The 19847-nt window shown below is 32.3% G+C and overlaps 12 protein-coding genes across 12 annotated transcripts; 8 read left to right on the forward strand and 4 right to left on the reverse strand. All coding sequences in view use genetic code 6, as the record gives it.

Moving 5' to 3' along the window:
• Nucleotides 1-368: 368 nt before the first annotated feature.
• On the reverse strand, nt 369-1697 carry SS50377_28101 (Cysteine-rich membrane protein 2; the record flags this gene model as incomplete). Its single annotated transcript, XM_067911877.1, has 1 exon — nt 369-1697. The coding sequence occupies one exon, from the start codon at nt 1695-1697 to the stop codon at nt 369-371; it is 1329 nt and encodes a 442-aa protein (XP_067760899.1).
• Nucleotides 1698-2787: 1090 nt separating this feature from the next.
• SS50377_28102 (uncharacterized protein) lies at nt 2788-3378 on the forward strand (the record flags this gene model as incomplete). Its single annotated transcript, XM_067911878.1, has 1 exon — nt 2788-3378. The coding sequence occupies one exon, from the start codon at nt 2788-2790 to the stop codon at nt 3376-3378; it is 591 nt and encodes a 196-aa protein (XP_067760900.1).
• Nucleotides 3379-3559: 181 nt separating this feature from the next.
• Nucleotides 3560-4636, forward strand: SS50377_28103 (Sulfatase; the record flags this gene model as incomplete). The annotated part of the gene is made up of 1 exon (XM_067911879.1): nt 3560-4636. One exon carries the CDS (start codon nt 3560-3562, stop codon nt 4634-4636), a length of 1077 nt encoding a protein of 358 aa, XP_067760901.1.
• A 1345-nt stretch (nt 4637-5981) lies between these two features.
• On the forward strand, nt 5982-6740 carry SS50377_28104 (uncharacterized protein; the record flags this gene model as incomplete). Its single annotated transcript, XM_067911880.1, has 1 exon — nt 5982-6740. One exon carries the CDS (start codon nt 5982-5984, stop codon nt 6738-6740), a length of 759 nt encoding a protein of 252 aa, XP_067760902.1.
• Nucleotides 6741-7715: 975 nt separating this feature from the next.
• SS50377_28105 (Acetyl-CoA synthetase) lies at nt 7716-9857 on the forward strand (the record flags this gene model as incomplete). Its single annotated transcript, XM_067911881.1, has 1 exon — nt 7716-9857. One exon carries the CDS (start codon nt 7716-7718, stop codon nt 9855-9857), a length of 2142 nt encoding a protein of 713 aa, XP_067760903.1.
• A 38-nt stretch (nt 9858-9895) lies between these two features.
• Nucleotides 9896-10372, reverse strand: SS50377_28106 (uncharacterized protein; the record flags this gene model as incomplete). The annotated part of the gene is made up of 1 exon (XM_067911882.1): nt 9896-10372. The coding sequence occupies one exon, from the start codon at nt 10370-10372 to the stop codon at nt 9896-9898; it is 477 nt and encodes a 158-aa protein (XP_067760904.1).
• Nucleotides 10373-10492: 120 nt separating this feature from the next.
• SS50377_28107 (uncharacterized protein) lies at nt 10493-10987 on the forward strand (the record flags this gene model as incomplete). The annotated part of the gene is made up of 1 exon (XM_067911883.1): nt 10493-10987. One exon carries the CDS (start codon nt 10493-10495, stop codon nt 10985-10987), a length of 495 nt encoding a protein of 164 aa, XP_067760905.1.
• Nucleotides 10988-11255: 268 nt separating this feature from the next.
• On the reverse strand, nt 11256-12848 carry SS50377_28108 (uncharacterized protein; the record flags this gene model as incomplete). The annotated part of the gene is made up of 1 exon (XM_067911884.1): nt 11256-12848. The coding sequence occupies one exon, from the start codon at nt 12846-12848 to the stop codon at nt 11256-11258; it is 1593 nt and encodes a 530-aa protein (XP_067760906.1).
• Nucleotides 12849-12957: 109 nt separating this feature from the next.
• Nucleotides 12958-13125, forward strand: SS50377_28109 (uncharacterized protein; the record flags this gene model as incomplete). Its single annotated transcript, XM_067911885.1, has 1 exon — nt 12958-13125. One exon carries the CDS (start codon nt 12958-12960, stop codon nt 13123-13125), a length of 168 nt encoding a protein of 55 aa, XP_067760907.1.
• A 556-nt stretch (nt 13126-13681) lies between these two features.
• Nucleotides 13682-14737, reverse strand: SS50377_28110 (L-asparaginase; the record flags this gene model as incomplete). Its single annotated transcript, XM_067911886.1, has 1 exon — nt 13682-14737. The coding sequence occupies one exon, from the start codon at nt 14735-14737 to the stop codon at nt 13682-13684; it is 1056 nt and encodes a 351-aa protein (XP_067760908.1).
• Nucleotides 14738-15307: 570 nt separating this feature from the next.
• Nucleotides 15308-17257, forward strand: SS50377_28111 (uncharacterized protein; the record flags this gene model as incomplete). The annotated part of the gene is made up of 1 exon (XM_067911887.1): nt 15308-17257. The coding sequence occupies one exon, from the start codon at nt 15308-15310 to the stop codon at nt 17255-17257; it is 1950 nt and encodes a 649-aa protein (XP_067760909.1).
• Nucleotides 17258-18181: 924 nt separating this feature from the next.
• SS50377_28112 (uncharacterized protein) lies at nt 18182-19075 on the forward strand (the record flags this gene model as incomplete). The annotated part of the gene is made up of 1 exon (XM_067911888.1): nt 18182-19075. One exon carries the CDS (start codon nt 18182-18184, stop codon nt 19073-19075), a length of 894 nt encoding a protein of 297 aa, XP_067760910.1.
• Nucleotides 19076-19847: the final 772 nt, after the last annotated feature.

The following is a 19847-nucleotide window of genomic DNA, read 5'->3' on the forward strand; positions in this document are numbered from 1 at the left end:
TCCAGCAAACACCCCACGGCGACCCGATGGCGGGGGTGCAGTACACGCCCAGGGGAGGACCCAGCACAGTAAGGGACGGCCAGGACCTGCTCCACCAGGAAGCAGTACTGCGCAACCAAACGAGAGATGAGACACGATGACTGTGCTATTAGTGAGGGGAGTTAGGTAACCACAAGTCTAACTTAGGGATTACAATATTATATACCAGAACTTTAAATATAAATTTGACTAAATGAATATATAAAATCTGTATACTAGGAAACAAACTACTAATTTATTGAATATATCAATTTGGTTAAATTATATAAGCTACAAATTATTTCATACAACTAAACAATATTTATATTAACATAATATTAATCTTTAAATCATTAAACTTTATCATTGATTGTATTGTCAGATAAATCAATTTAGATTTCACCGCTCAATGCTGGTGTTTCTAACATATTTTCAATCTAATTTTCATTACCTTGTAATATTTTCTCTTATCTATTTTTGAGCTAAACAACTTTCGAATTATTAGCTAGTTAAAATCTTGATTTTGTGTTAAAATTTTAGTCTATGATGTAATTTTCAAGTTTGTAATATTTTTCTCGTCTTTGTTTCCAATATAGGGTGATAATAATACCGGCACCAACTAGCGAAATCAAGAAACAAAGCAAAAAACCAATAGTTAGCGATTTAATATCTTTGCTAGTAAGCTTATTTATATTTTCACAGTCTCCATTAATTATGCTTAGACCATTTATACAAACGGCACATTTATCAACCTCACCGTCATCGCAGTACTTACAGTTCGGTACAAAGCCGCACGCCCCACATTTACCGGAAATTGTTAAAAGTTGTTGCGGCTAATCGCACCTGTCACAGTAGCCTTTTCGAATAGAATACCCATTTTCGCAGGTGCCGCAGAAATCTACAGCGGAGCAGGTCACGCAGTTCGAGACGTCGCAGGTGAAGAAGTTCTCGCAGTTCACGCCCGAGTAGCCGCGGATGCACTGGCAGACCGTGCCGGTGGGGGCCCGTGTGATGGACCCCTTCAGGTTGCAGGGACCGAACTCGGTGCCGGTGATGGGCTGGCACTCGTCGATGTTGAGCTACTTGAAGCCCAGGGCGCAGGTCGTGTCGCACTTGTAGCCCTTGCGGGGCACCTGGCAGGCCGTGCAGCGGAAGTTGAGGGCGAGGTCGACGCCGCACTCCTTGCAGTTCGTCTCGGAGCAGGGCACGCACTTCTTCTTGTACTAGAAATACCCGTCGTGGCAGATCTCGCAGGTAGTCTTGTCGGCTTTCCGGCACTCCCTGCAGTTGTAGACCGTGCAGGCTGGAAGCGCTACGCAGTTGAAGTCGACGTTCAGCTCGACGCAGGGGCACGCGAAGTCCCACTTGCTGTTGAACTTGCAGGCACCGATGCCGTTGCAGGGGGCCGCTTCGGAGCAGCTGGTGGCCTGGCAGGCGATCACGTTGAACTGCTTCTGTCCGTGTGGGCATGCCGTGTCGCACTTCCAGCCGGTGAATGGTGGAAGGCAGAACTGACAGCTCTGATCTGTTCCTATGAGGAAGCAGCCGTTGCAGTTTGGGTTGTCGGTGCAGAACCTGCAGATTCCATCGTCATCGAGCGCGTACTTGTCTTTGCATACGGTGCAGATGTCCTTGTCTGTCGGACAGGTTATACAGCTTGGATCGTTACAATTATTCATTTTTAAATATAATTCCTTTTATATATTTTAGTAGTCTATACTTTAATGTTAGGTTTTAATCTTTATATATTACCTATTATATAAAAATAAATACTTTGTACCTAAGGTTTTCATTTATCTCTCTTAATATTAATAAGAAATAAAAATTACAGTTCTATAAAAAACTAAAACAATCGTTATTATTTATTATTAAAAGTTAATAACAAAAATCAAAATAAACAAATAGATTTAATGTGATATCATGTTATAATATTCTCATTTATTTTAACTTTTATTATTTAATCAGTAATTTAAATCCATTGACTTTATATTAAATTTATTATAAAAATAATATAAGGTTGTAGATTATTTTACCTTCATGTATATAAACTATTACTTCAAAAGCTTCTTGTATAGGATTCCTGTCAAGTAAATATTATTTTTTACTTATGAGCATAAAATTAATTTAATAATCACTTAAAAATTTTAAAATTATTTTATTTAGATTTCATTATTATTGTAGTGAAGCATATGTAAAGTATATTAATAAAAGCTCTTCTAATCCTATTAATTTATACTATTGTTTTTTTTAATTGATTTAATGATAATAACAAGCAGTTTATGGTTTTGAAAGGTTTATTTTTTTCTGTAATTTTAAGGGAATTTTAAAATATTATAAAAATATTGTAAAAAATTTATAATACTTAAAAATGCTAAATCATTTTACATAAAAAATTTAAGTTATTCATACTATGCAAAACTTACTTAATGGAATTTAGTTTACTTATATTATTAAACATTGCTCAGAAAAATACTTCAACTATTTAGCATTAAAACATATCATTTTATAAAATTAATTATGATGTAGAATTTTTTGCAATAATAGCGTCATTAGCAATAGAATGATATTTATATAGCGTTTTTGATTTCATCCAACATATATTTTACATAAGTATTACATAAAAGTTTATTATTTGCTATAAAGTACTGATTTATTTTGTATTCGAAAATTAAATATATTTAATTAATAATTAAATATAGCACTGTTATTAGGATGATTTTACTAAAAATAATATTAATTTGACCTAAATAAAATGATATACTATTGAAAATGTTAAAATTTTATTATGCATATGCTATTTACTTTATCTATAATCGTATTGTGTCCGCTGCATTGTTTTTTTTGATAATTCGTACGGAGAACATCATTCTGTTGGTAATTTATGGCTATATCCACTCCTACTGTCAATATTTCTTCTACACTGCTGTTTCTATGAGGTTTTTTGCAGATTGGGGCTAGTTTTGTCTTAAAGTGCAGCATTCAACCAGTATTTACTTACATGATTGTGTTAACTATTCTGGCTATCCACTCATTCTACATGGCTTTCTATGCAATGAATGTAGGCAGTTTGCTTATGTTAACACATAGTTATTTCAAAACATACGCTGGTTCGGTAAGCGTGTTTAAGGATAATACGGTTACTAACCTGAAGTAGGTAACCATTTAGAAGCTGAACAACATATTCGACCTTATTGTGTAGGAAATTATCGATGCTAAATTCATCATAATTTTATACAATGCGGTTATAGGCTTTGCGGTCGTATCTGCTAGCGCTATAGTTTACATTTACTGGAAGTAGGTTTTTTAAAGCTTCAGACGACACCATAAAAACCCACGAAAATATTGATTATCATACATTGATGCGTTAATTGGTATAGGAGCACTCACATACAGAGTTCTCTTTTGCACGTTCTTCGCCAATACTGGCCAAGACTCAAGGATAGTAGAGTCCGCACCAGCCAACTGGTACCTCTGGAAATCACTGTCCACGTACAAGATAAACGAGAATAGGCTATAGTCTCTGATTAGGGAAGAGCATTCGATGCCCCAGATTCTAAAGGACATATTCTATATTGACAATCGTGACGTAATACAATTTCCGTACTTCGTTGACTCCCGGGACGTTTATTGTAAATTTAGCGAATGCGAAGAGGAGGTAATGGCAGAATAAATGGTCGCTAAACAGGATATGCCCAATAGCGTTCTCGTGATGATAGGGTCGTTTTCGGCCAATCTGCTCCTGTTGAAAGACTAGGACTTCTCGGAAGAGCAAAACGGAGGAGCCTTCAACGCAACCACCATGCCGAATTTGGCCAGATTGAACGAGCTTGGCTCCACCAATATCGGGGTAAACTTCCCTGGCGGCCCCACCATTCTCGGCTGGTTCGGCATCGAGACGGGGAATTTCCCCATCCGGCACGGAATCGGCATCACGTAGCAGCGTGGCAAGGATCACCTCACTCTAGCAAAGTTCTTTAATTATTTGGGCTACACGACCGCTTACACTTCGTCTGCCCCTCCAGAGTTCGATGCCAAGCATAACATACTGTACAATGGAGATTTCGAGAATGCGCAGTATTGCTGTCCCACCAAGGCCCCTTGGTTTGAGAACTTCACAAATTCAGACTGGGACGCGGATAGAATTACAAAGGATCAGTTTGAGCTCCAAATTTAGAATATTTCGACGCATTTCTTCGCGAACTGGTTCACTATTGACACGCACTCAAGCTAGTAGGTCTTCGACCAGCCTCAGTACTACGACGAAACGATAAGCCCTAAGTATGTCAAAATGACCAACTATTTCGACAAGTAGCTCGGGAAGCTGGTTGCCTTCCTGAAGGGCAATCACTCCAACGCTATCATAGTGGTGATGGACGATCACGACCAGCGATACGCAATTTCTCCATCGATGTGTTCGGGATGGGACACCGAATGCGCTAACAAGGCTGTCAGCGAAGACTATTTTGGAACTACCACTACTGAAGCATACATCGGGGAGGACAGTGCGCTACAGTAGCAGTTTAACCTGAATAAATCTACAATAAATTTTCTGACACGAATTCCTTCTTTCTGGCCTTTTAGCGGCAACTTACACGCTACCTAAAGGTGCCGTTGGTGACGAAGCGTGTACCAACACCCGGATCTCTTACTCACAAAATTATCGAGCATCTGTCCACTAACATCACCAGAAGCTACTTTACGACTATTCTAAACGCTAGTAGTTCACGTGCTCGATAACCTGCCGGATTTTCAACAATTCTACTTAGTTTATAAATCAACGTCCAAAATATATCTCTACTGATGACCTCGTGTCAGCTAAGAGAATGATAAGGGTAAGAAATTCCATCTCTGCATAGAAACTCATGTGGAGCGATGAGTTCAACTGTCAGTTAGACGCGTGCATGCTCCCTAATTTCAACAGAATATTCGCGCCTGACTACTACATTGCGATGCTGGTGCACATAGGTATCCCAACGTGTCTCTGTAGTTTCAGTATTATATCGAGCATTGCTTACTCACAAGTCGAGAAATCATAGCATCCAGCAGCTAAGAAGTTTATTTAATTATTGTTGTAAAGGAATTAAAGCTAAGATGATACTTAACTTATATGAGTTATTAGAGAATTATTAAGATGAATTTACTGAATTAAATATTTTCACAAAAGAGATATTTTATTAATTAGGACTAAACAATAGTTACTTCAATAAAAAAGACTTGCTTAAAACTATATTCTTTCATGTAGAACTCTAATGAATTATTTATAAGTAATATATTAGATTTTATAAATTGTTACTTACTTCACAAGGAAATAATTTCACTGCTAAGTATACATTTTTTCTAATTAGTGAAGAAAACGTTTTTACCATTTAATGCTTTATTACCATATAACTCAGTTTATTATAGTATTTTTAGAGAATTTCATCCTTTCTAATTTCTCATATTGGAGTATAAATCAATTTTTCATTATTTCGATCATAATTAATTTCGGTCAAATTCTCAATACTTATTATTGTTATGATAATGTTAAAAAATATTTTCTTATAATGGACTCAATACATAGTATACAAATTACTAAATATTTGTAGTTAAAAAATCAAACAAAAAATAAATTTGGTTATTGATATTCATTCTTTATTGTGGTTGGATATAAAGATCTATACATTTTTAAATCTAGCAATATCTTAGGAATTACTAATAATAAATAATTAAACAGCTTTTATAATTAAATAAATGCATGTAATTATTTTTCCATTCTATTTCATATATTAAATATTACTTATTATTTTGTAACTATAAAGTAAGGAAACTTAAAGAAGCTGAATTTATAATTTGCTTCATAGAATTTCTACTATTCATTTTTATTATAAATAAAAATTAGTAAAACTTTGTTTTTATAATTTACTAAAAAGCATTTTATCCATTATAATATATTAATAAGCATTGATTAATCTATCAATATTAAAATGAGTTTACTATTCTCTAAAAGTTTCTTGTAAGAAACTTAGAATTAATCTACAAATAGCTTAACTAAGTCTTAACGGTCAAGGTCTATGTTAATATCTAATTCGTTTAAATCATCTATAGTAACAAACTAAAACAACATTTTGTCATCTATTTTCTAAAAAAATTAGCCTTGTAAATTGAATAATTAAACATCATTTCAAATTCCACTAGTATAAAATAATCATAATATTGAATTCAAAACTCCACGTTATTTATCTACACGATAATAACCAACAAATTTTAGACAGCAGATTCAGATAAATACTACTCTACGCTCATAAGTATAAGTATTTAAAATGATTGATTGCAATAATTATCAGGTTTTATTTGCATAAGCTATTTAAAATGGTATGTATGATTTTCTCAAAAAACTATACCCAATATTTAAGAAAGAGAAAGCAAAAAGTTTTAAACTAGACTAGAAAGTATTAGATAATTTATCTATCTTATTTCTTAAAAATCATTTAAATACAAGAATTTTAAGATCAGAAAACTGTATTTTGTAAAAATGTGCAGAGGAAGCACTTACAGAATATATCCTAGAAATGTAGCTTATTTTTGGAGATTTTGGACTTTCTATTGTACGAGAAATAGAAGTAATAAAATACTAAAATTAATAAGGTGGATTGTGCTAGTTTTATATTAATGATAGTCGAATATCAAAATAATTTTTGAACGATGTAAATAACGCAATTATTTGTGCTATTTCAAAAGATTGAATTTGTAATTAAAGAATACAAATTATTTATAGAGACGCATGCTATCCACGGAACAAGCATTAATATCAGATAATAAATTAAATTGTTAACTAATTGGAGTTAAGTAGTAATTATATTACCAGATTCGAATGATTAACTTTTTAATATACAGTTTATATAAAATTAAAAATGAAACTAGACTATTAATTATTTACATTCATCCAAACAACAAATATATAGGTTATCAAATTTAATATAGGTTATCAATACTAATTTTTTTAACAAAATTGCTTTTGATAATCAAGAATATACTGCTAAGAATCATGATAAATTTATACTATACTTTAAGGTATTCATGGTCTAATATATGAGTATTATAATATGTTATTAACATCATGGCATAGTATTATACTAATAACAGATAAGAAATAAAATAGAGGTCATTTATAACTTTCGTACAATATGAAGAATTAATATTATAATATATTATTTTGAGTATCAAATTGTTTCATTAATATAATAAATTTATATCATAAATTAAGTAAAAGTTCATAAAATGTTATTGCAATTATACCTACGAATAAGTTATTATAAGCAATAAGTATATATTTTTTATAATTACGTAATTATATTATATTAGAATTATATTCATGTAAACATTATTTTGTATAAGGTTTAGTTGCATGTATCGATATGTTATTTTTTTTAATACTGTGACAATTCACAATACCTGGATGATTAATTAATATTTACAATAGAATACGTAATCGCAGTGATAATATCAATAAAAAATACTGATAGAATTTTTAACAATCACAAAATTATAATATATAATTAAAAAGATTTATTTTGTATATTATTCAAATTTGATGTCATCGAAACCTATGTAACTGATTAGCCTTAATAATAAAATTTAATTTAATAAGTATATATTAATGCCATATTATTAAAGATTTTTCAAATCTTTGAACATAATCAAATCTTTCATTTCACCAAATGGGTAAATTAGCATTCTTTACTAATCCTACTTCTATCGCTGTTATCGGTGCTTCCTCTGCTGCTGGCAAGGTTGGTTATACCGTTGTTGATAATATCAAGACATCCGGTTATACTGGTAAGGTTTATCCTATCAATCCTAAGGCTCCTGAAATTAATGGTTTCAAAGCTTATCCTAATATCACTGCTTGTCCTGAGACCCCTGAATTAGCAGTTTTTGTTATTCCTGCCAAGCATTGCTTAGCTACTGCTGAAGAGTGCGGCCAGAAGGGTGTTCGTGGTTGTGTTATCATTTCTGCTGGCTTTAAGGAAGTAGGTGGTGACGGTATTGAACTTGAACAAAAGCTCGTTGCTATTGGTAAGAAATATGACATGAGAATTGTTGGTCCTAACGTTTTAGGAGTTTCTACTCCTAGTTTTAACTGTACTTTTGCTTCTCGCCATCCCAGAAAGGGGCCTATTGCTTTCCTTTCATAATCTGGTGCTATGCTTACTTCTATTCTCGACTGGTCTTTTGCCAACAATATCGGTTTCTCCAACTTTATCTCTCTTGGTAACAAGTGCGATGTTCACGAAACTGAACTTATTGAAGAAGTTTGCGAAGATGATAATACTAAAATTATCCTTTTGTATCTTGAATCCATCGTTGATGGTCCCGCTTTCTTAGAACGTGTATCTGTTGCTTCTCGTAAAAAGCCCATTATCATCCTCAAATCTGGTACCTCTTTGGCTGGTGCCGCCGCTGCATCTTCTCACACTGGTGCTCTTGCTGGTAACGATATTGCTTTCGATCTCGCTTTTGCTCAAGCTGGTGTTATCCGTGCCAAGACTATGTCCGAACTCTTCTCTCTTGCCCGTCTTTTCTCCAACACCAACTTCAATACTCTTAAGGCTGTTTAAGACAGAAAATTTGTTATCATCACAAACGCTGGTGGACCAGGTATCATTGCTACTGATGCCTTCGAAACTTTTGGTGTTTCTCTCTCTTAAATGACTGAGGCCACCAAGGATGCTCTCAGAAAAGCTCTTCCTGAAGAAGCGTCTGTTAAGAACCCAGTTGACGTTATCGGTGATGCTACCCCTGATCGTTATGCTAAGGCTATGGAGATTGCTTTCACCGACCCAAATGTCGATGGTTGCCTTGTTCTCGTTACTCCTTAGGCTTAAACTCAGCCTGATGAAGTTGCTAGACTTTGTGTTGAAGTATAGAAGAAGAACCCTGACAAACTTATTGTTACCTCTTTCATGGGTGGTGACACTATGAAGTCCCCTGCTCAAATCCTTGCTACTGGTAATATATCCAACTATGACTTCCCTGAGCCAGCTCTCTAAGCCATTCGTGCTGTTTGCGATTATGCTAAGCTCCGTCTTCTTCCTTCTGCAGCATCTGACTGTGGTGATGTTTGTGGTTTCAAAGATCAGAAGAAGCATGACAGAATTGTCTAGATTTTCAAAGAAGTTCGTGAAGATGATCGTACTGTTTTACTTTCTCACGAAACTTCTGAAATATTCCAGATTATGGGTGTTTCTGCCCCATTAACGAAGCTTGCTGCTACTAAGGAAGAAGCTGGTAAATTTGCTGACGAATTAAAGTATCCCATTGTTATGAAAATTGTTTCTGCTTAAATTATGCATAAATCAGATTGTGGTGGTGTCAAGCTTTTCTTGAAGACTAAAGAAGAATGTATAGCTGCGTTTGATGAAATCATGCATAATGCTAAGACTAGAGGTCCATCTGGTGCTATCTTAAAGGGTGTTGAAGTATAATAGATGGTTGACTTCACTAAGAAAAACAAATCTACTGAAGTCATCGTTGGTATGAATCGTGATGGCAACTTTGGTCCTATGATCATGTTCGGACAGGGTGGTGTTTATGCTAACTACGTCAAGGATGTTGCCTTCGAGCTTTCTTATGGTTATACTAGAGAAAAAGCTTTTGAACAGCTTAAGAAGACCAAGATCAACGCCATATTAGAAGGTGTTCGTGGTCAACCCAGATCTGATATTGACGGACTTGTTGATATCTTAGTTAAGCTTTCTCAACTCGTTACCAAGTTCCCTGAAATCCAGGAGCTTGATATGAACCCTCTTCTAGTTTTCGACGACTCCATTGCCGCCGTTGACGTCAAGATTACCATCTGATTGTATTTGGATTTTTACATATTAAATTTATATAAACTTCACTCTTTTACGGATAAGCCCCCACCATAACCAATAATCTCAACGATTTCGTATGTTGCGTCATCCACTTCAGGATTTTTAGAGTTAAAACATGATTTTATATTGGTAAAATCGACAGAGGGTGCTAAGATAAGCATTTCAAGTTATTATGGAGAGACTTAAAAGTCAGCATGATTCTCCACAGAAAACTTTTGTGCCTTTTTCTCTTAATAGCTATCTTTGACTACTGCATCATCAGGGAAGCGGCCTTTTTCTTGTCTTTCTCTTTCAGATTCACGCGTCTAAATTAAAATTGAAGCTGCATGCATTTTTATAGAATTAACTAAAAATTTAGGTTTTTGATATGTTGTAAGCTGGTAAAAATCGTTAAAACATTACTCATAATGCTATGCCTGATTTTAAATCTCTGATTAATCATAAATTGTTGATAGTTTAGAGAAATAGTAGGCCATACTCTCATGTACTGGCAACTGCATTACTTTAAAGGAAGGGACAACATAAATTATTATATATAAAATAAGTATTTTTAATTATACATTTTTGATATATCATATTATTATAATTTTTTATAGATTTGTCACTTCTTTATCCATCTAATGCGGAACGACCATACATTTTTGGAAACACTCATACACCCATAACTACACCAAACTGCCTCCCCATTTAAGAGCTAATCTGCGAAAACTAACTTTCGTGCGATGCCTTCCTGCCTGTAAAAATCTCCCCCACTGGCACCCAAAACGAATTTCCTGAACCCAAATTTCGACGCAGAAGTTCAGTGGAAGATTCGAGCGAGCTGCAAGGCAAACTACATTTCTGATGTAGTGGAGCGTGTTTGTAGGGAGCGTAATGTGCGTAAATACGACTAGGATACGCGACAGATGCAGGGCAGCTTCGATGCATAAAATCTCTGCGTTGATAGGACAGCGCGCATCTTCGATAGCGGCAAAGGTCCCTCAATGCGCGCTTGTGGCAACAGCAACGTTGCACTGGTACTACGAGGCCGCAATCGGCAGTTCCGGAATACATGCGTGAGCGGGTATGTCGTTCAGGGTGGTTGGAGCCTGGAGCTGTGTAATTGGGACCAGTGAACTTTAGAATTTGGATATATTGGTGTAGAGCGTAGTAGTTGAGTTTCTGAGCTTTTTGTAAATTTCAATTTTATGGAGAAACTCGCGTTAATTAAGTAATTTTGACAGCATTTGCCTAGCTTTTAGATAGAATTAGGAACTATAGATGGAGATAAATGAAACTCCCTAGCTGTATAGTAAAACCTAAAGAAAATGGGATTTGACAATGGAAATGTAATGTAGCTAAGCTAATAATATTTTAATACAAAACATAATCAATCAGGTGAATTCAAAAATCCTCTACGTCTAGTTTCTTAAACTATTTATTAATTTTAAACTTACTTAAAAACTTGCCTTTAAGCATCGTTTCAAATACCACAAGGAGTATAGAGAAAACAATCATGAACATACAATATGAGCATAGGAAGATTATACTTAACCATATATTTGGTGGCATATCAACCTCAAATTGAGATATCAGTATACTTTGGAAATAAGAACCAGTCTAAATCCTTAATCTATACTAGTAAGGATGGAGCAATACCGTTGCAATTGCTGTGTTATAGGTTTCTGTGTCAATTGGGATATCTAGAGTAAGTTATGTTGAATTATAATTTTCTATTTGAAACTAGGCTATAAGCTACTAGTTTTAATTCAGTTCAACATCTTATTTTGTTAAATAGCCATAAGTAATAAAATTAGTATCGGCACTTGTTGCAAATATGCAAAAGCTGCCTAATGTTAAGAAGTGTATTTTTATAACCGAATTTTGAATATTGACAGAAACATCTTTAAAACAAGACAAATAATTATGGGTTACTTAAAATGCAGCGGCGTTAACAACCTTTTTATTTTAGAGATATTAAATGGTCAAAAAAGCTTTAACATAATTAACATCTAGGGTACTCATAATATTCATTAGGTCTTAGCAATTTTCAGAATCTACTACCATATTACATTAGAGTCGGTTCATTTTTAACATATTATCTATGTTTTCTATAACTTTAAGCACATATACCTTGTTTTAATATTGTATAGTAACTGTCATCAAAAATTCATTTATAGATTCGGCTTAAATCCACGTTTACAATTCTATAAGACGATCTTTATTATATGTAGGATTAAATGCTACTTGGTCTTCATATAAAACAAAATTAATTTCATCGAAAATATTAATTTGGTGTTCAAATGCTTAATGTTATATGCTAAGTTAAGTTTCAAAATACAGTTTTGATATAGAACCTTTAATATTTACAACAATAGAATATACTGTATTTATCAATACTTAATATAGTTCAGAATTTTAAAAAGTAACAACAATATTATCAGAATCAATACTGACGACACCTGACTCAAACTCAAGAATCAACTCAGAAGATTCGTAAAGTTAAATAATAGCCTCTTTAAAAGAATCAGCACCGGCTAACTAAAAGCATTTAAAATTAGCTGTGACTATTTAGTTAGTAGACCCAATAAGTATTGAGACATTTTGGCATTGAATTTAATCAAATCTCAGGTTCTGTATAGCTCCAACTGAAAGCTCTGTACTTGTACCAATCGAATCGATAACTAGTGAAATATCGGAAGCTGAGTCATATCTAACGCAATTAGTGCATTTAAAAACTAGTGTATTTGTAGTTTAGTAATTGAATTCATTGAAAATTTAAGTTACATCCATTTTATCATCGGGAAATTACAAAACTCCCATAATTCCATCAGGAAAAATACATCTAGAATCATTAGTAGATGATAAGAAAACGTTTATTATTTCTTTTTAGAGGTCTAATTGAATATATGTTTACTAATCATAACATGCTTGAAAATTCTGTAAAAAGAGATTTAAAATAATTATCATTTTTGCAATTTAACTATTATTATCCATATTTATATTATATTTTAGATACAAAAATTATTTAATTATAAACAAATAGTTATTAATAATTTATTTTTAACAAATAATAATATTTTATCTGATATTTCAAATTATAAAAATGGGAGCGTGTTGTGAAAAGGAAACTAAATAGCCAAAGCTAGAGATCAATGGTGATGATGATATGTCTAGTATAGTTTTAACGTAATTGAAGAATTAAAACCTTCTTACTAGTTAAGGTAAGGATTCTCTAAATGATTTGATTAATAGTGGTTAATCATATTAATGATACGAATTAGTGATCATTATGGCGAAAATTTCATTTATATAATATAGTTATTATTCACATATCACTCCAATGAAACTCTTACTTGGATAATAACTATCTTGTTGTTTATCGAGAATTATTAAGACGATCTTTAGATAAAAATTCTTTTGTCGATTAATATTTAAACTTTGATTATGACTGCGTATTTTGATATATTTATGCTTGTTTGATAGGGTTTAATGATTAAAGTATAAAAAGCTGTTTATATTTAAGTTGATGTGAGATTGAAGCTTAATCGATCGCTGATAGCGACAAATTTTTATATATTTTCTACTGAGTAGCTTTAAATGGCTTTCTTTAAGGATTAACTATAGGAGTTTAAATTTTAAGATCGTCTTTCATTTAAAAAATATATGTTATGTTTTCATAATTTATACTCTATTATTAATATTATGTCTATACTAAGTTTTTAAGTATGTGAATAAATTTGTATTCATCTGTTTTAGAATAAATTCTAAGTAATCAAAATGGACAAATTATAAAGATGTATGTTTAATTTAAAATATTTATAGCAAAATCATCCTTGTTCACCTCTTAAACTCTGCTAGAATAATTCTTCTATTTCTCTCTAATCTAAGTCTCTTTGCATTAACCAACAAAGTTTCGTAAAAGCAGCCTCTGGCGTCATGCCTCTTCCACTAATACAGCCAGCCTCTCTGAGCTAATTACTAGCCTCGTATGCGCCTACAGAAATCATACTAGTGTGAGTCTGACTTACCAGACCAATGACACATCCTCCATCATGTAACTATTTTAACTTTTTACATACTTGAGCGTCACCTCCATTTCCAGCTCCAAATACTTATAAAATCAATCCTTTATAAGTATTATAAGAGTCGAGCATTTCAACTTTAATGCCAGGAACCAAATAGACCATTCCAACTTTAGAAGAAACTGGATCTACGCTAAAATCGCCATTTCCATATTCTTCTTCTTTAAAGTTTCTAACTAAGTCTCGCCTAAACGAAAGACTAGTGCCAAATTCAGCCAGTGGTTACATTTAAGCTGAATCAAATGCATCAAGAGACCACGCAGAATACTTTTATACACGGTTCGCTCTATAAAGTTTGTTTGAAAAGAAAACAGTAACTTCTGGAATTTAAAGTTAAGATGCTACTAATATTGAACCTGCAAGATTGAAATATGCATCAGAATAAACATTACTAAGTGGAAGCTGTGATCCAGTGAAAACTATATGCTTTTACAGATTCTTGAACATAAAACTTAAAGCAGAAGCAGTATATGCGAGAGTATCAGTACCATGTATGATAACAAATCCACGAAAATGTTCATAAATTTCAAAAATTGCATTTCCAATCATCATCCAAGAGCCAGGATCCATTTAATATGAGATTAACGGTGTTTCTAAGTTAAAAAGCATGAAAGGAGGCATTTAAGCGTGATGGAATATTGGATTACTTTCTAAAGAATTTTTAACTATATCATGATCTATATGGAAAGTATTAGACTGAGTTTTAGACATTCCAATTGTACCTCCAGTATAAATAATGGCTATTGATTTAGAAGGTGACGAAGGCAAAGCACTCATAGGGCAAAGTAACTTCGTGTTCATTTTTAAATATTACCTTAAGTATTATTAAGTATTATTATATTTATTAACAGTTAGTAAAATAATTGCTTATGTAATACTAAAAGTAAGAGAATTAAGTTTTTAAAATTACTTATTGTGATTTGATATAAAATAACTAATAATAATGAATGATATAATATATAATCATATTAGTTTTAGTTTGTAAAAATTTACATTGAATTTATGAACAAAGTATCAGACTAGTGAATATCTAATGTTTATTATTATTTAACATTAATATTTTAACATCTATGTAATAGTATCTGAAAAAGATAATGTATGAAATTTATTTTTAACTTATGACGATTATTTAACTAGAAATACGTCATTATACATCAAATAAATAAGCATTAATCTTAATATTAACAATAATTAACCAGATTTTATTAAGTTCGTATTGTACTCTTTAATGAATAAGATTAATATATTCAAGATGCATAGAAGAATGCATTGTTCTGCGTGGTATTTTTTCAAATTTTATTACGTTTCTTCAGCTTAATTATTATAATATAAATAAAGATTACTTTTACTATTTCCGCTTCTTTCCAAAATATGACTACACCATCTGAAATACGTGAAAAGTATGGTTTTGCACCGCATCTTAAGCTTAATAAGAATAATGCTCAGACACGAATATCAGAACATGTTGAAACAGTCGGAAAGAATAAGTTTTTCTCGTAGATGGATAAGAATAGAAATTAGAAAATAACAAAGGCAGCTTTTCTCTCTTAAATGCAGATGCTCAATGTGCCTATAAACTAACCTGATGCAGCAGAGATCTTTGATGCATATAGTTAAAATAGCGAAATGACCAGATAAAATTTATAGAAAATGATATCTGAATCACGCCCAGTTTGTTCAAGAAAATTAGAAGATTACACTGTTTAAAATATGTAAAATTCTGTTAACTTAAATACAAAAATATAGATAAAAGAGGCTTAATTAGATAAAAATGACCTTCTTCGACTCGCTCAAGCATAGTTTGCAAGGCGTTGTTAGGAGCGCTTTAAAACATAAAAGGATGTTTTAAAGTTAGCATATACGTAAGACTCTGTCGTTACTAGGTAAAGTTTGAAAGAGCTTGTTTAGGACGTAATCCCAGAGCTTCCAGAAGCGGTTGAAATACTTGTTGATGCCAGTTGTGAGTATAATACACATCTAAACCATAAAAGTAAAATTCCACTTTCTGGTGGCGTTTAAGGTGATAAATCAATTATTCCTGAAGTACTGGAAGATTAGGTTGTTAGATAGCTGTTATCTTCTCCAGGAGCAAGCAACTATTGTTAGCGACGTGACGAAGATAACTGGGCTTAAGAAGTAGAGAAAGTGGTTTTTAAATAATAAGGAAGCTCTATAATAAATTAAACATTAGTTCCTGATGTTATAAAAACAGTAATTAACGAGGAACTTAAATGCTAAGAATCATAAAAATATCCTGAAATAAATTTGGAGGCATTGCAACCATAATAATTGTCACCCTAACTTAACTTAAATCTAAAATAAGACGAAATTAATACAATTGATCACTATGCTACTGATGCACATAAGTAAAACACATCAGAATTAATAAAAAATTATTTCAAACATACAACTTCATCAATTTCGTTTTAAAATTATGGAAATACTTCAAATGGTCGTTCAAATTCAGTTAGTTATATGCCAAGAAAGTCACTGAAATAAGGGCAAAAAGAAGTAGTAAATCAGTTTAAAAACATTAAAATCACATCACCTTAATAAAATATAGCAAAATTAGCATTCTTACGTTGTTTTGATGGAAGAAAAACAGCTGCAGCAGCAGCCTTAATAGAATCATATAAAAGAAGCGGTAATAAAAACGAATTTAGAAAAAATTTGTCTGTTTTTGCTCCTAACTGTAGTGTGGAAACTGGTTTATTTTTAGAGGAAAATAGTTCTAATCTTAAACAGTTAATTTCAAGTCTAAATTTAGAACAAGAAGCAGAAGTGTACATGAATAATGAGAATTATTTACACTAAGTAGAAAATAATAGTAAATTAAACAGTTATAAGCTTTCTGCTAATAATGCATGTGTTCCTCTCTAAACAGAAGTTTTTGATTTCTAGAAGGATGTTCAACATCATTCTAGGGCCAATAACTCATCTTTAATGCATGAGCATTTTAATACTACTGCAGGTGAAGGAAGCTTCAAATAAAATATGAAATAAGAGTTCCCGAGTGAAGCATCAATAGAGCGAGTACCTGGAAATGGTTACACGCGGAAGATACCTAAAAAATATGATTTTATATCTGCTTCAAAAGAGGATAGAAGTATATTAGCTCCTCCAGCTATCAGAGATCGTTAAAAATCATCAATTATCGGTGGAACTAGTAATGTTGAGTTGTAAACTCGATCTAGGAGTGGAAAAGCTAATTTTCATCATGATATATTTAGTCCTAAAATGGAGAGAGTAAGAATCATCAATGACAAATTTCTATAAAGTTCTTTAGGAAGTTTGTTAGATGAAAGTGGCCTTAAATGGTGAGTGAGAATTGTAAAGTACTATGATGTATTTTACTTTTAAAAATAATATATAAAATATTGGAAATCCTATTAGTTTTAGTAATATATTTTAATAATGTGAATTTAACTCTATCTCTTTAGTTAAATATTAAAACATAATGTGTATAATATAATAAAAAACTAAAGAAACCTGTCTCATAATTATGGTTTGATATAATTTTATAGTCATATTTGTGAGCAATCTTTCCATTAATGTAAGCATTATAATTTTAGTCATCTCTCAGAAGGAACCTTACGTCATAAATAAGACTGGTTGATAAAGAAAATCGTATGAACTAAATATTAAAGTCATATGAAAAGAGATTTGGTTTTACAATCTAAGAATGTGATGAATCTAAATAAAGCCCACTTAGTCGTTAGATTGAGAAAAAGAAGTAACTACTAAGATAAAATAGTGCATTTATTTGAATATTTGATTGATTACAACTCAGTTTGTTTTTATTTTATATTAAATACAATAAAAACAATAGATTCAAAATAATTTTTTGCATTAAAATTTTACTAAGGAAAATATTAGAATTTCAACTAATCGCAAACTATATAATATATCACCTATGAAATTAATTTTTAACCATAAGTTCGATTGATGCACTAGTTTATTTCTCAATTTAATAAAAAGAATTATTACAATTTCCAATATATAAAAACTATGTTTCACTGAATTAGCTTTTAAATTAAGAATTATTACTTTATATTCATATTCCAAAGCTGATAATAACAAATTGAATGGTAACTAACTATGTTGTTTTAACTAATTTATTAATCTAAATTTATATACAAAACTATTATATCCTTATTATTAGTATCATCTATCAATCTTGCTAGATAAAAACTAAAATTTCATATTTATATAAATATTATTTATGTAGTATCTACAATTTCATTAATGGGATGCGGAATCTCACTAACAGATGAGTAAGAGCTACTCCATACTGCCCCTGACTTCGGCATAGCGGGCACGAAGAAAACTGAGCCCCATAACTCTGACTTTACGTGCAAATTCGATGCAGCTTTTTTTGGTCAGATTTACATAGAAAACGTTCAAATCATAAAACTAGAGACTGGGTTCAGATACCCCCGTATATAACCACATAAAGACATTTATGAGGATGGAATACCTTTTTTTAAAGAAATTCCTCATACAATTTCCGCAATCAGCCTACAAGTAGCAGTCTAGCTTTTACAAATCCAATTCCCCCACATGTCAATTTTGGACATCTAGAACCTAATAAAGTACGTCTAGTTGAATCGTGCACAGAATCCATTTAAGAGCAAAGATTTTCAGCGACTCGCATACCTATGCTACCGCTTCTGCGCGATAATCGATTGTCCCGCAAGCGCGCTTTTCTATTGGCTAGATGACTACAGGTCAGGGCTCGTTGCTAGCAAGAAGCTCAAGTAGATCATCAGCCAGCACTACGGTGTCAAGAGGGAGAGCGCAGTTTTTTCTGGCCACTATGTCGACCTTATCACCTTCCTAAACTTGATCGTCAAGCTCGCAAAAAGAGGAATTTAGGACCCCCTAGCAGGGTTAATTTCGAACCAGGGGCGGGCGTAAATAGTCGATTTTGATGAGTCGCTCATGCCCATCAACAGCGACGAGGAGGAGATCAGCGACGTTTCGACCGGGAAGGCGAAGGCTGCGAAAGTGCGGAAGCTGAAGCGGCGAGCAGAGGCCCTTAATTGGAGCGAGCAAGAGCTGGAAGAGGCGATCCGACACGTAACGAAACGAGGAATGCTGAAAAATATTGATTTGCTAGAGGGGGACATTTTTGAATGAAGAGATGAAGTAAGGTGGTGGAAATGCAAATTTATGCACTAAAACTGTCTATTTTAGAGTATTTAGTAAAATATATTAAAGTGGAGATTTACTGCAAAATGAGGTCAGTAGGATCAAAATTGGCTATTTAAAAGCAGTTTTGCGAGTACTTTATTAGCGAATATTTCAGATGCAGGAAAAGTCATTTTTAGGTTTAATATTTTTGGATCTTCGGGAGTATATGAAAAATCGACAGATAATATTAAGTATGGGTAAGCGTGTGATAGTTATTCTTAAAATTATGGTATTTGGGAAAGTAATGTATTAATATTATGAGACTGTGTACAGTAAATACAAATTATGTTAGAACAGTCAGTGTATTTAAAAGTAGAGTATTAAATAAGAGTTAAATATGATAATACTGTTTGGTATGATTTTCTAAATGTTGGTAATAGGATAAATAGTTCTAGTATGTTAAAATTCAATAATTAATTTATGATAGTTTTAGATTTTTTCAAAAATACACCAGTGATGTTAGTTACGATCAATATTCGCTTACAATTTGATTTTAATCTGGATATTATCAGGAATTGAAATAAAAACAAAAATCAGAATATATCAGCTAAGACTATTCTATAAGTATCTACTGTCAATTATTTTAATACATAATAACGTAAATACGTCATTTAAATTAGTTTTAACACAAAAACTACTGAAAACATAAAATAATTAATACAGAATATAATTTTAGTATTAAGTATAATTATATAATTATCCTAAGTATTTACCTAAT

This window comes from Spironucleus salmonicida, chromosome 8 (genome assembly GCF_000497125.1).
Source record: "Spironucleus salmonicida strain ATCC 50377 chromosome 8, whole genome shotgun sequence".
Classification (NCBI taxonomy): Eukaryota; Fornicata; order Diplomonadida; family Hexamitidae; genus Spironucleus; species Spironucleus salmonicida.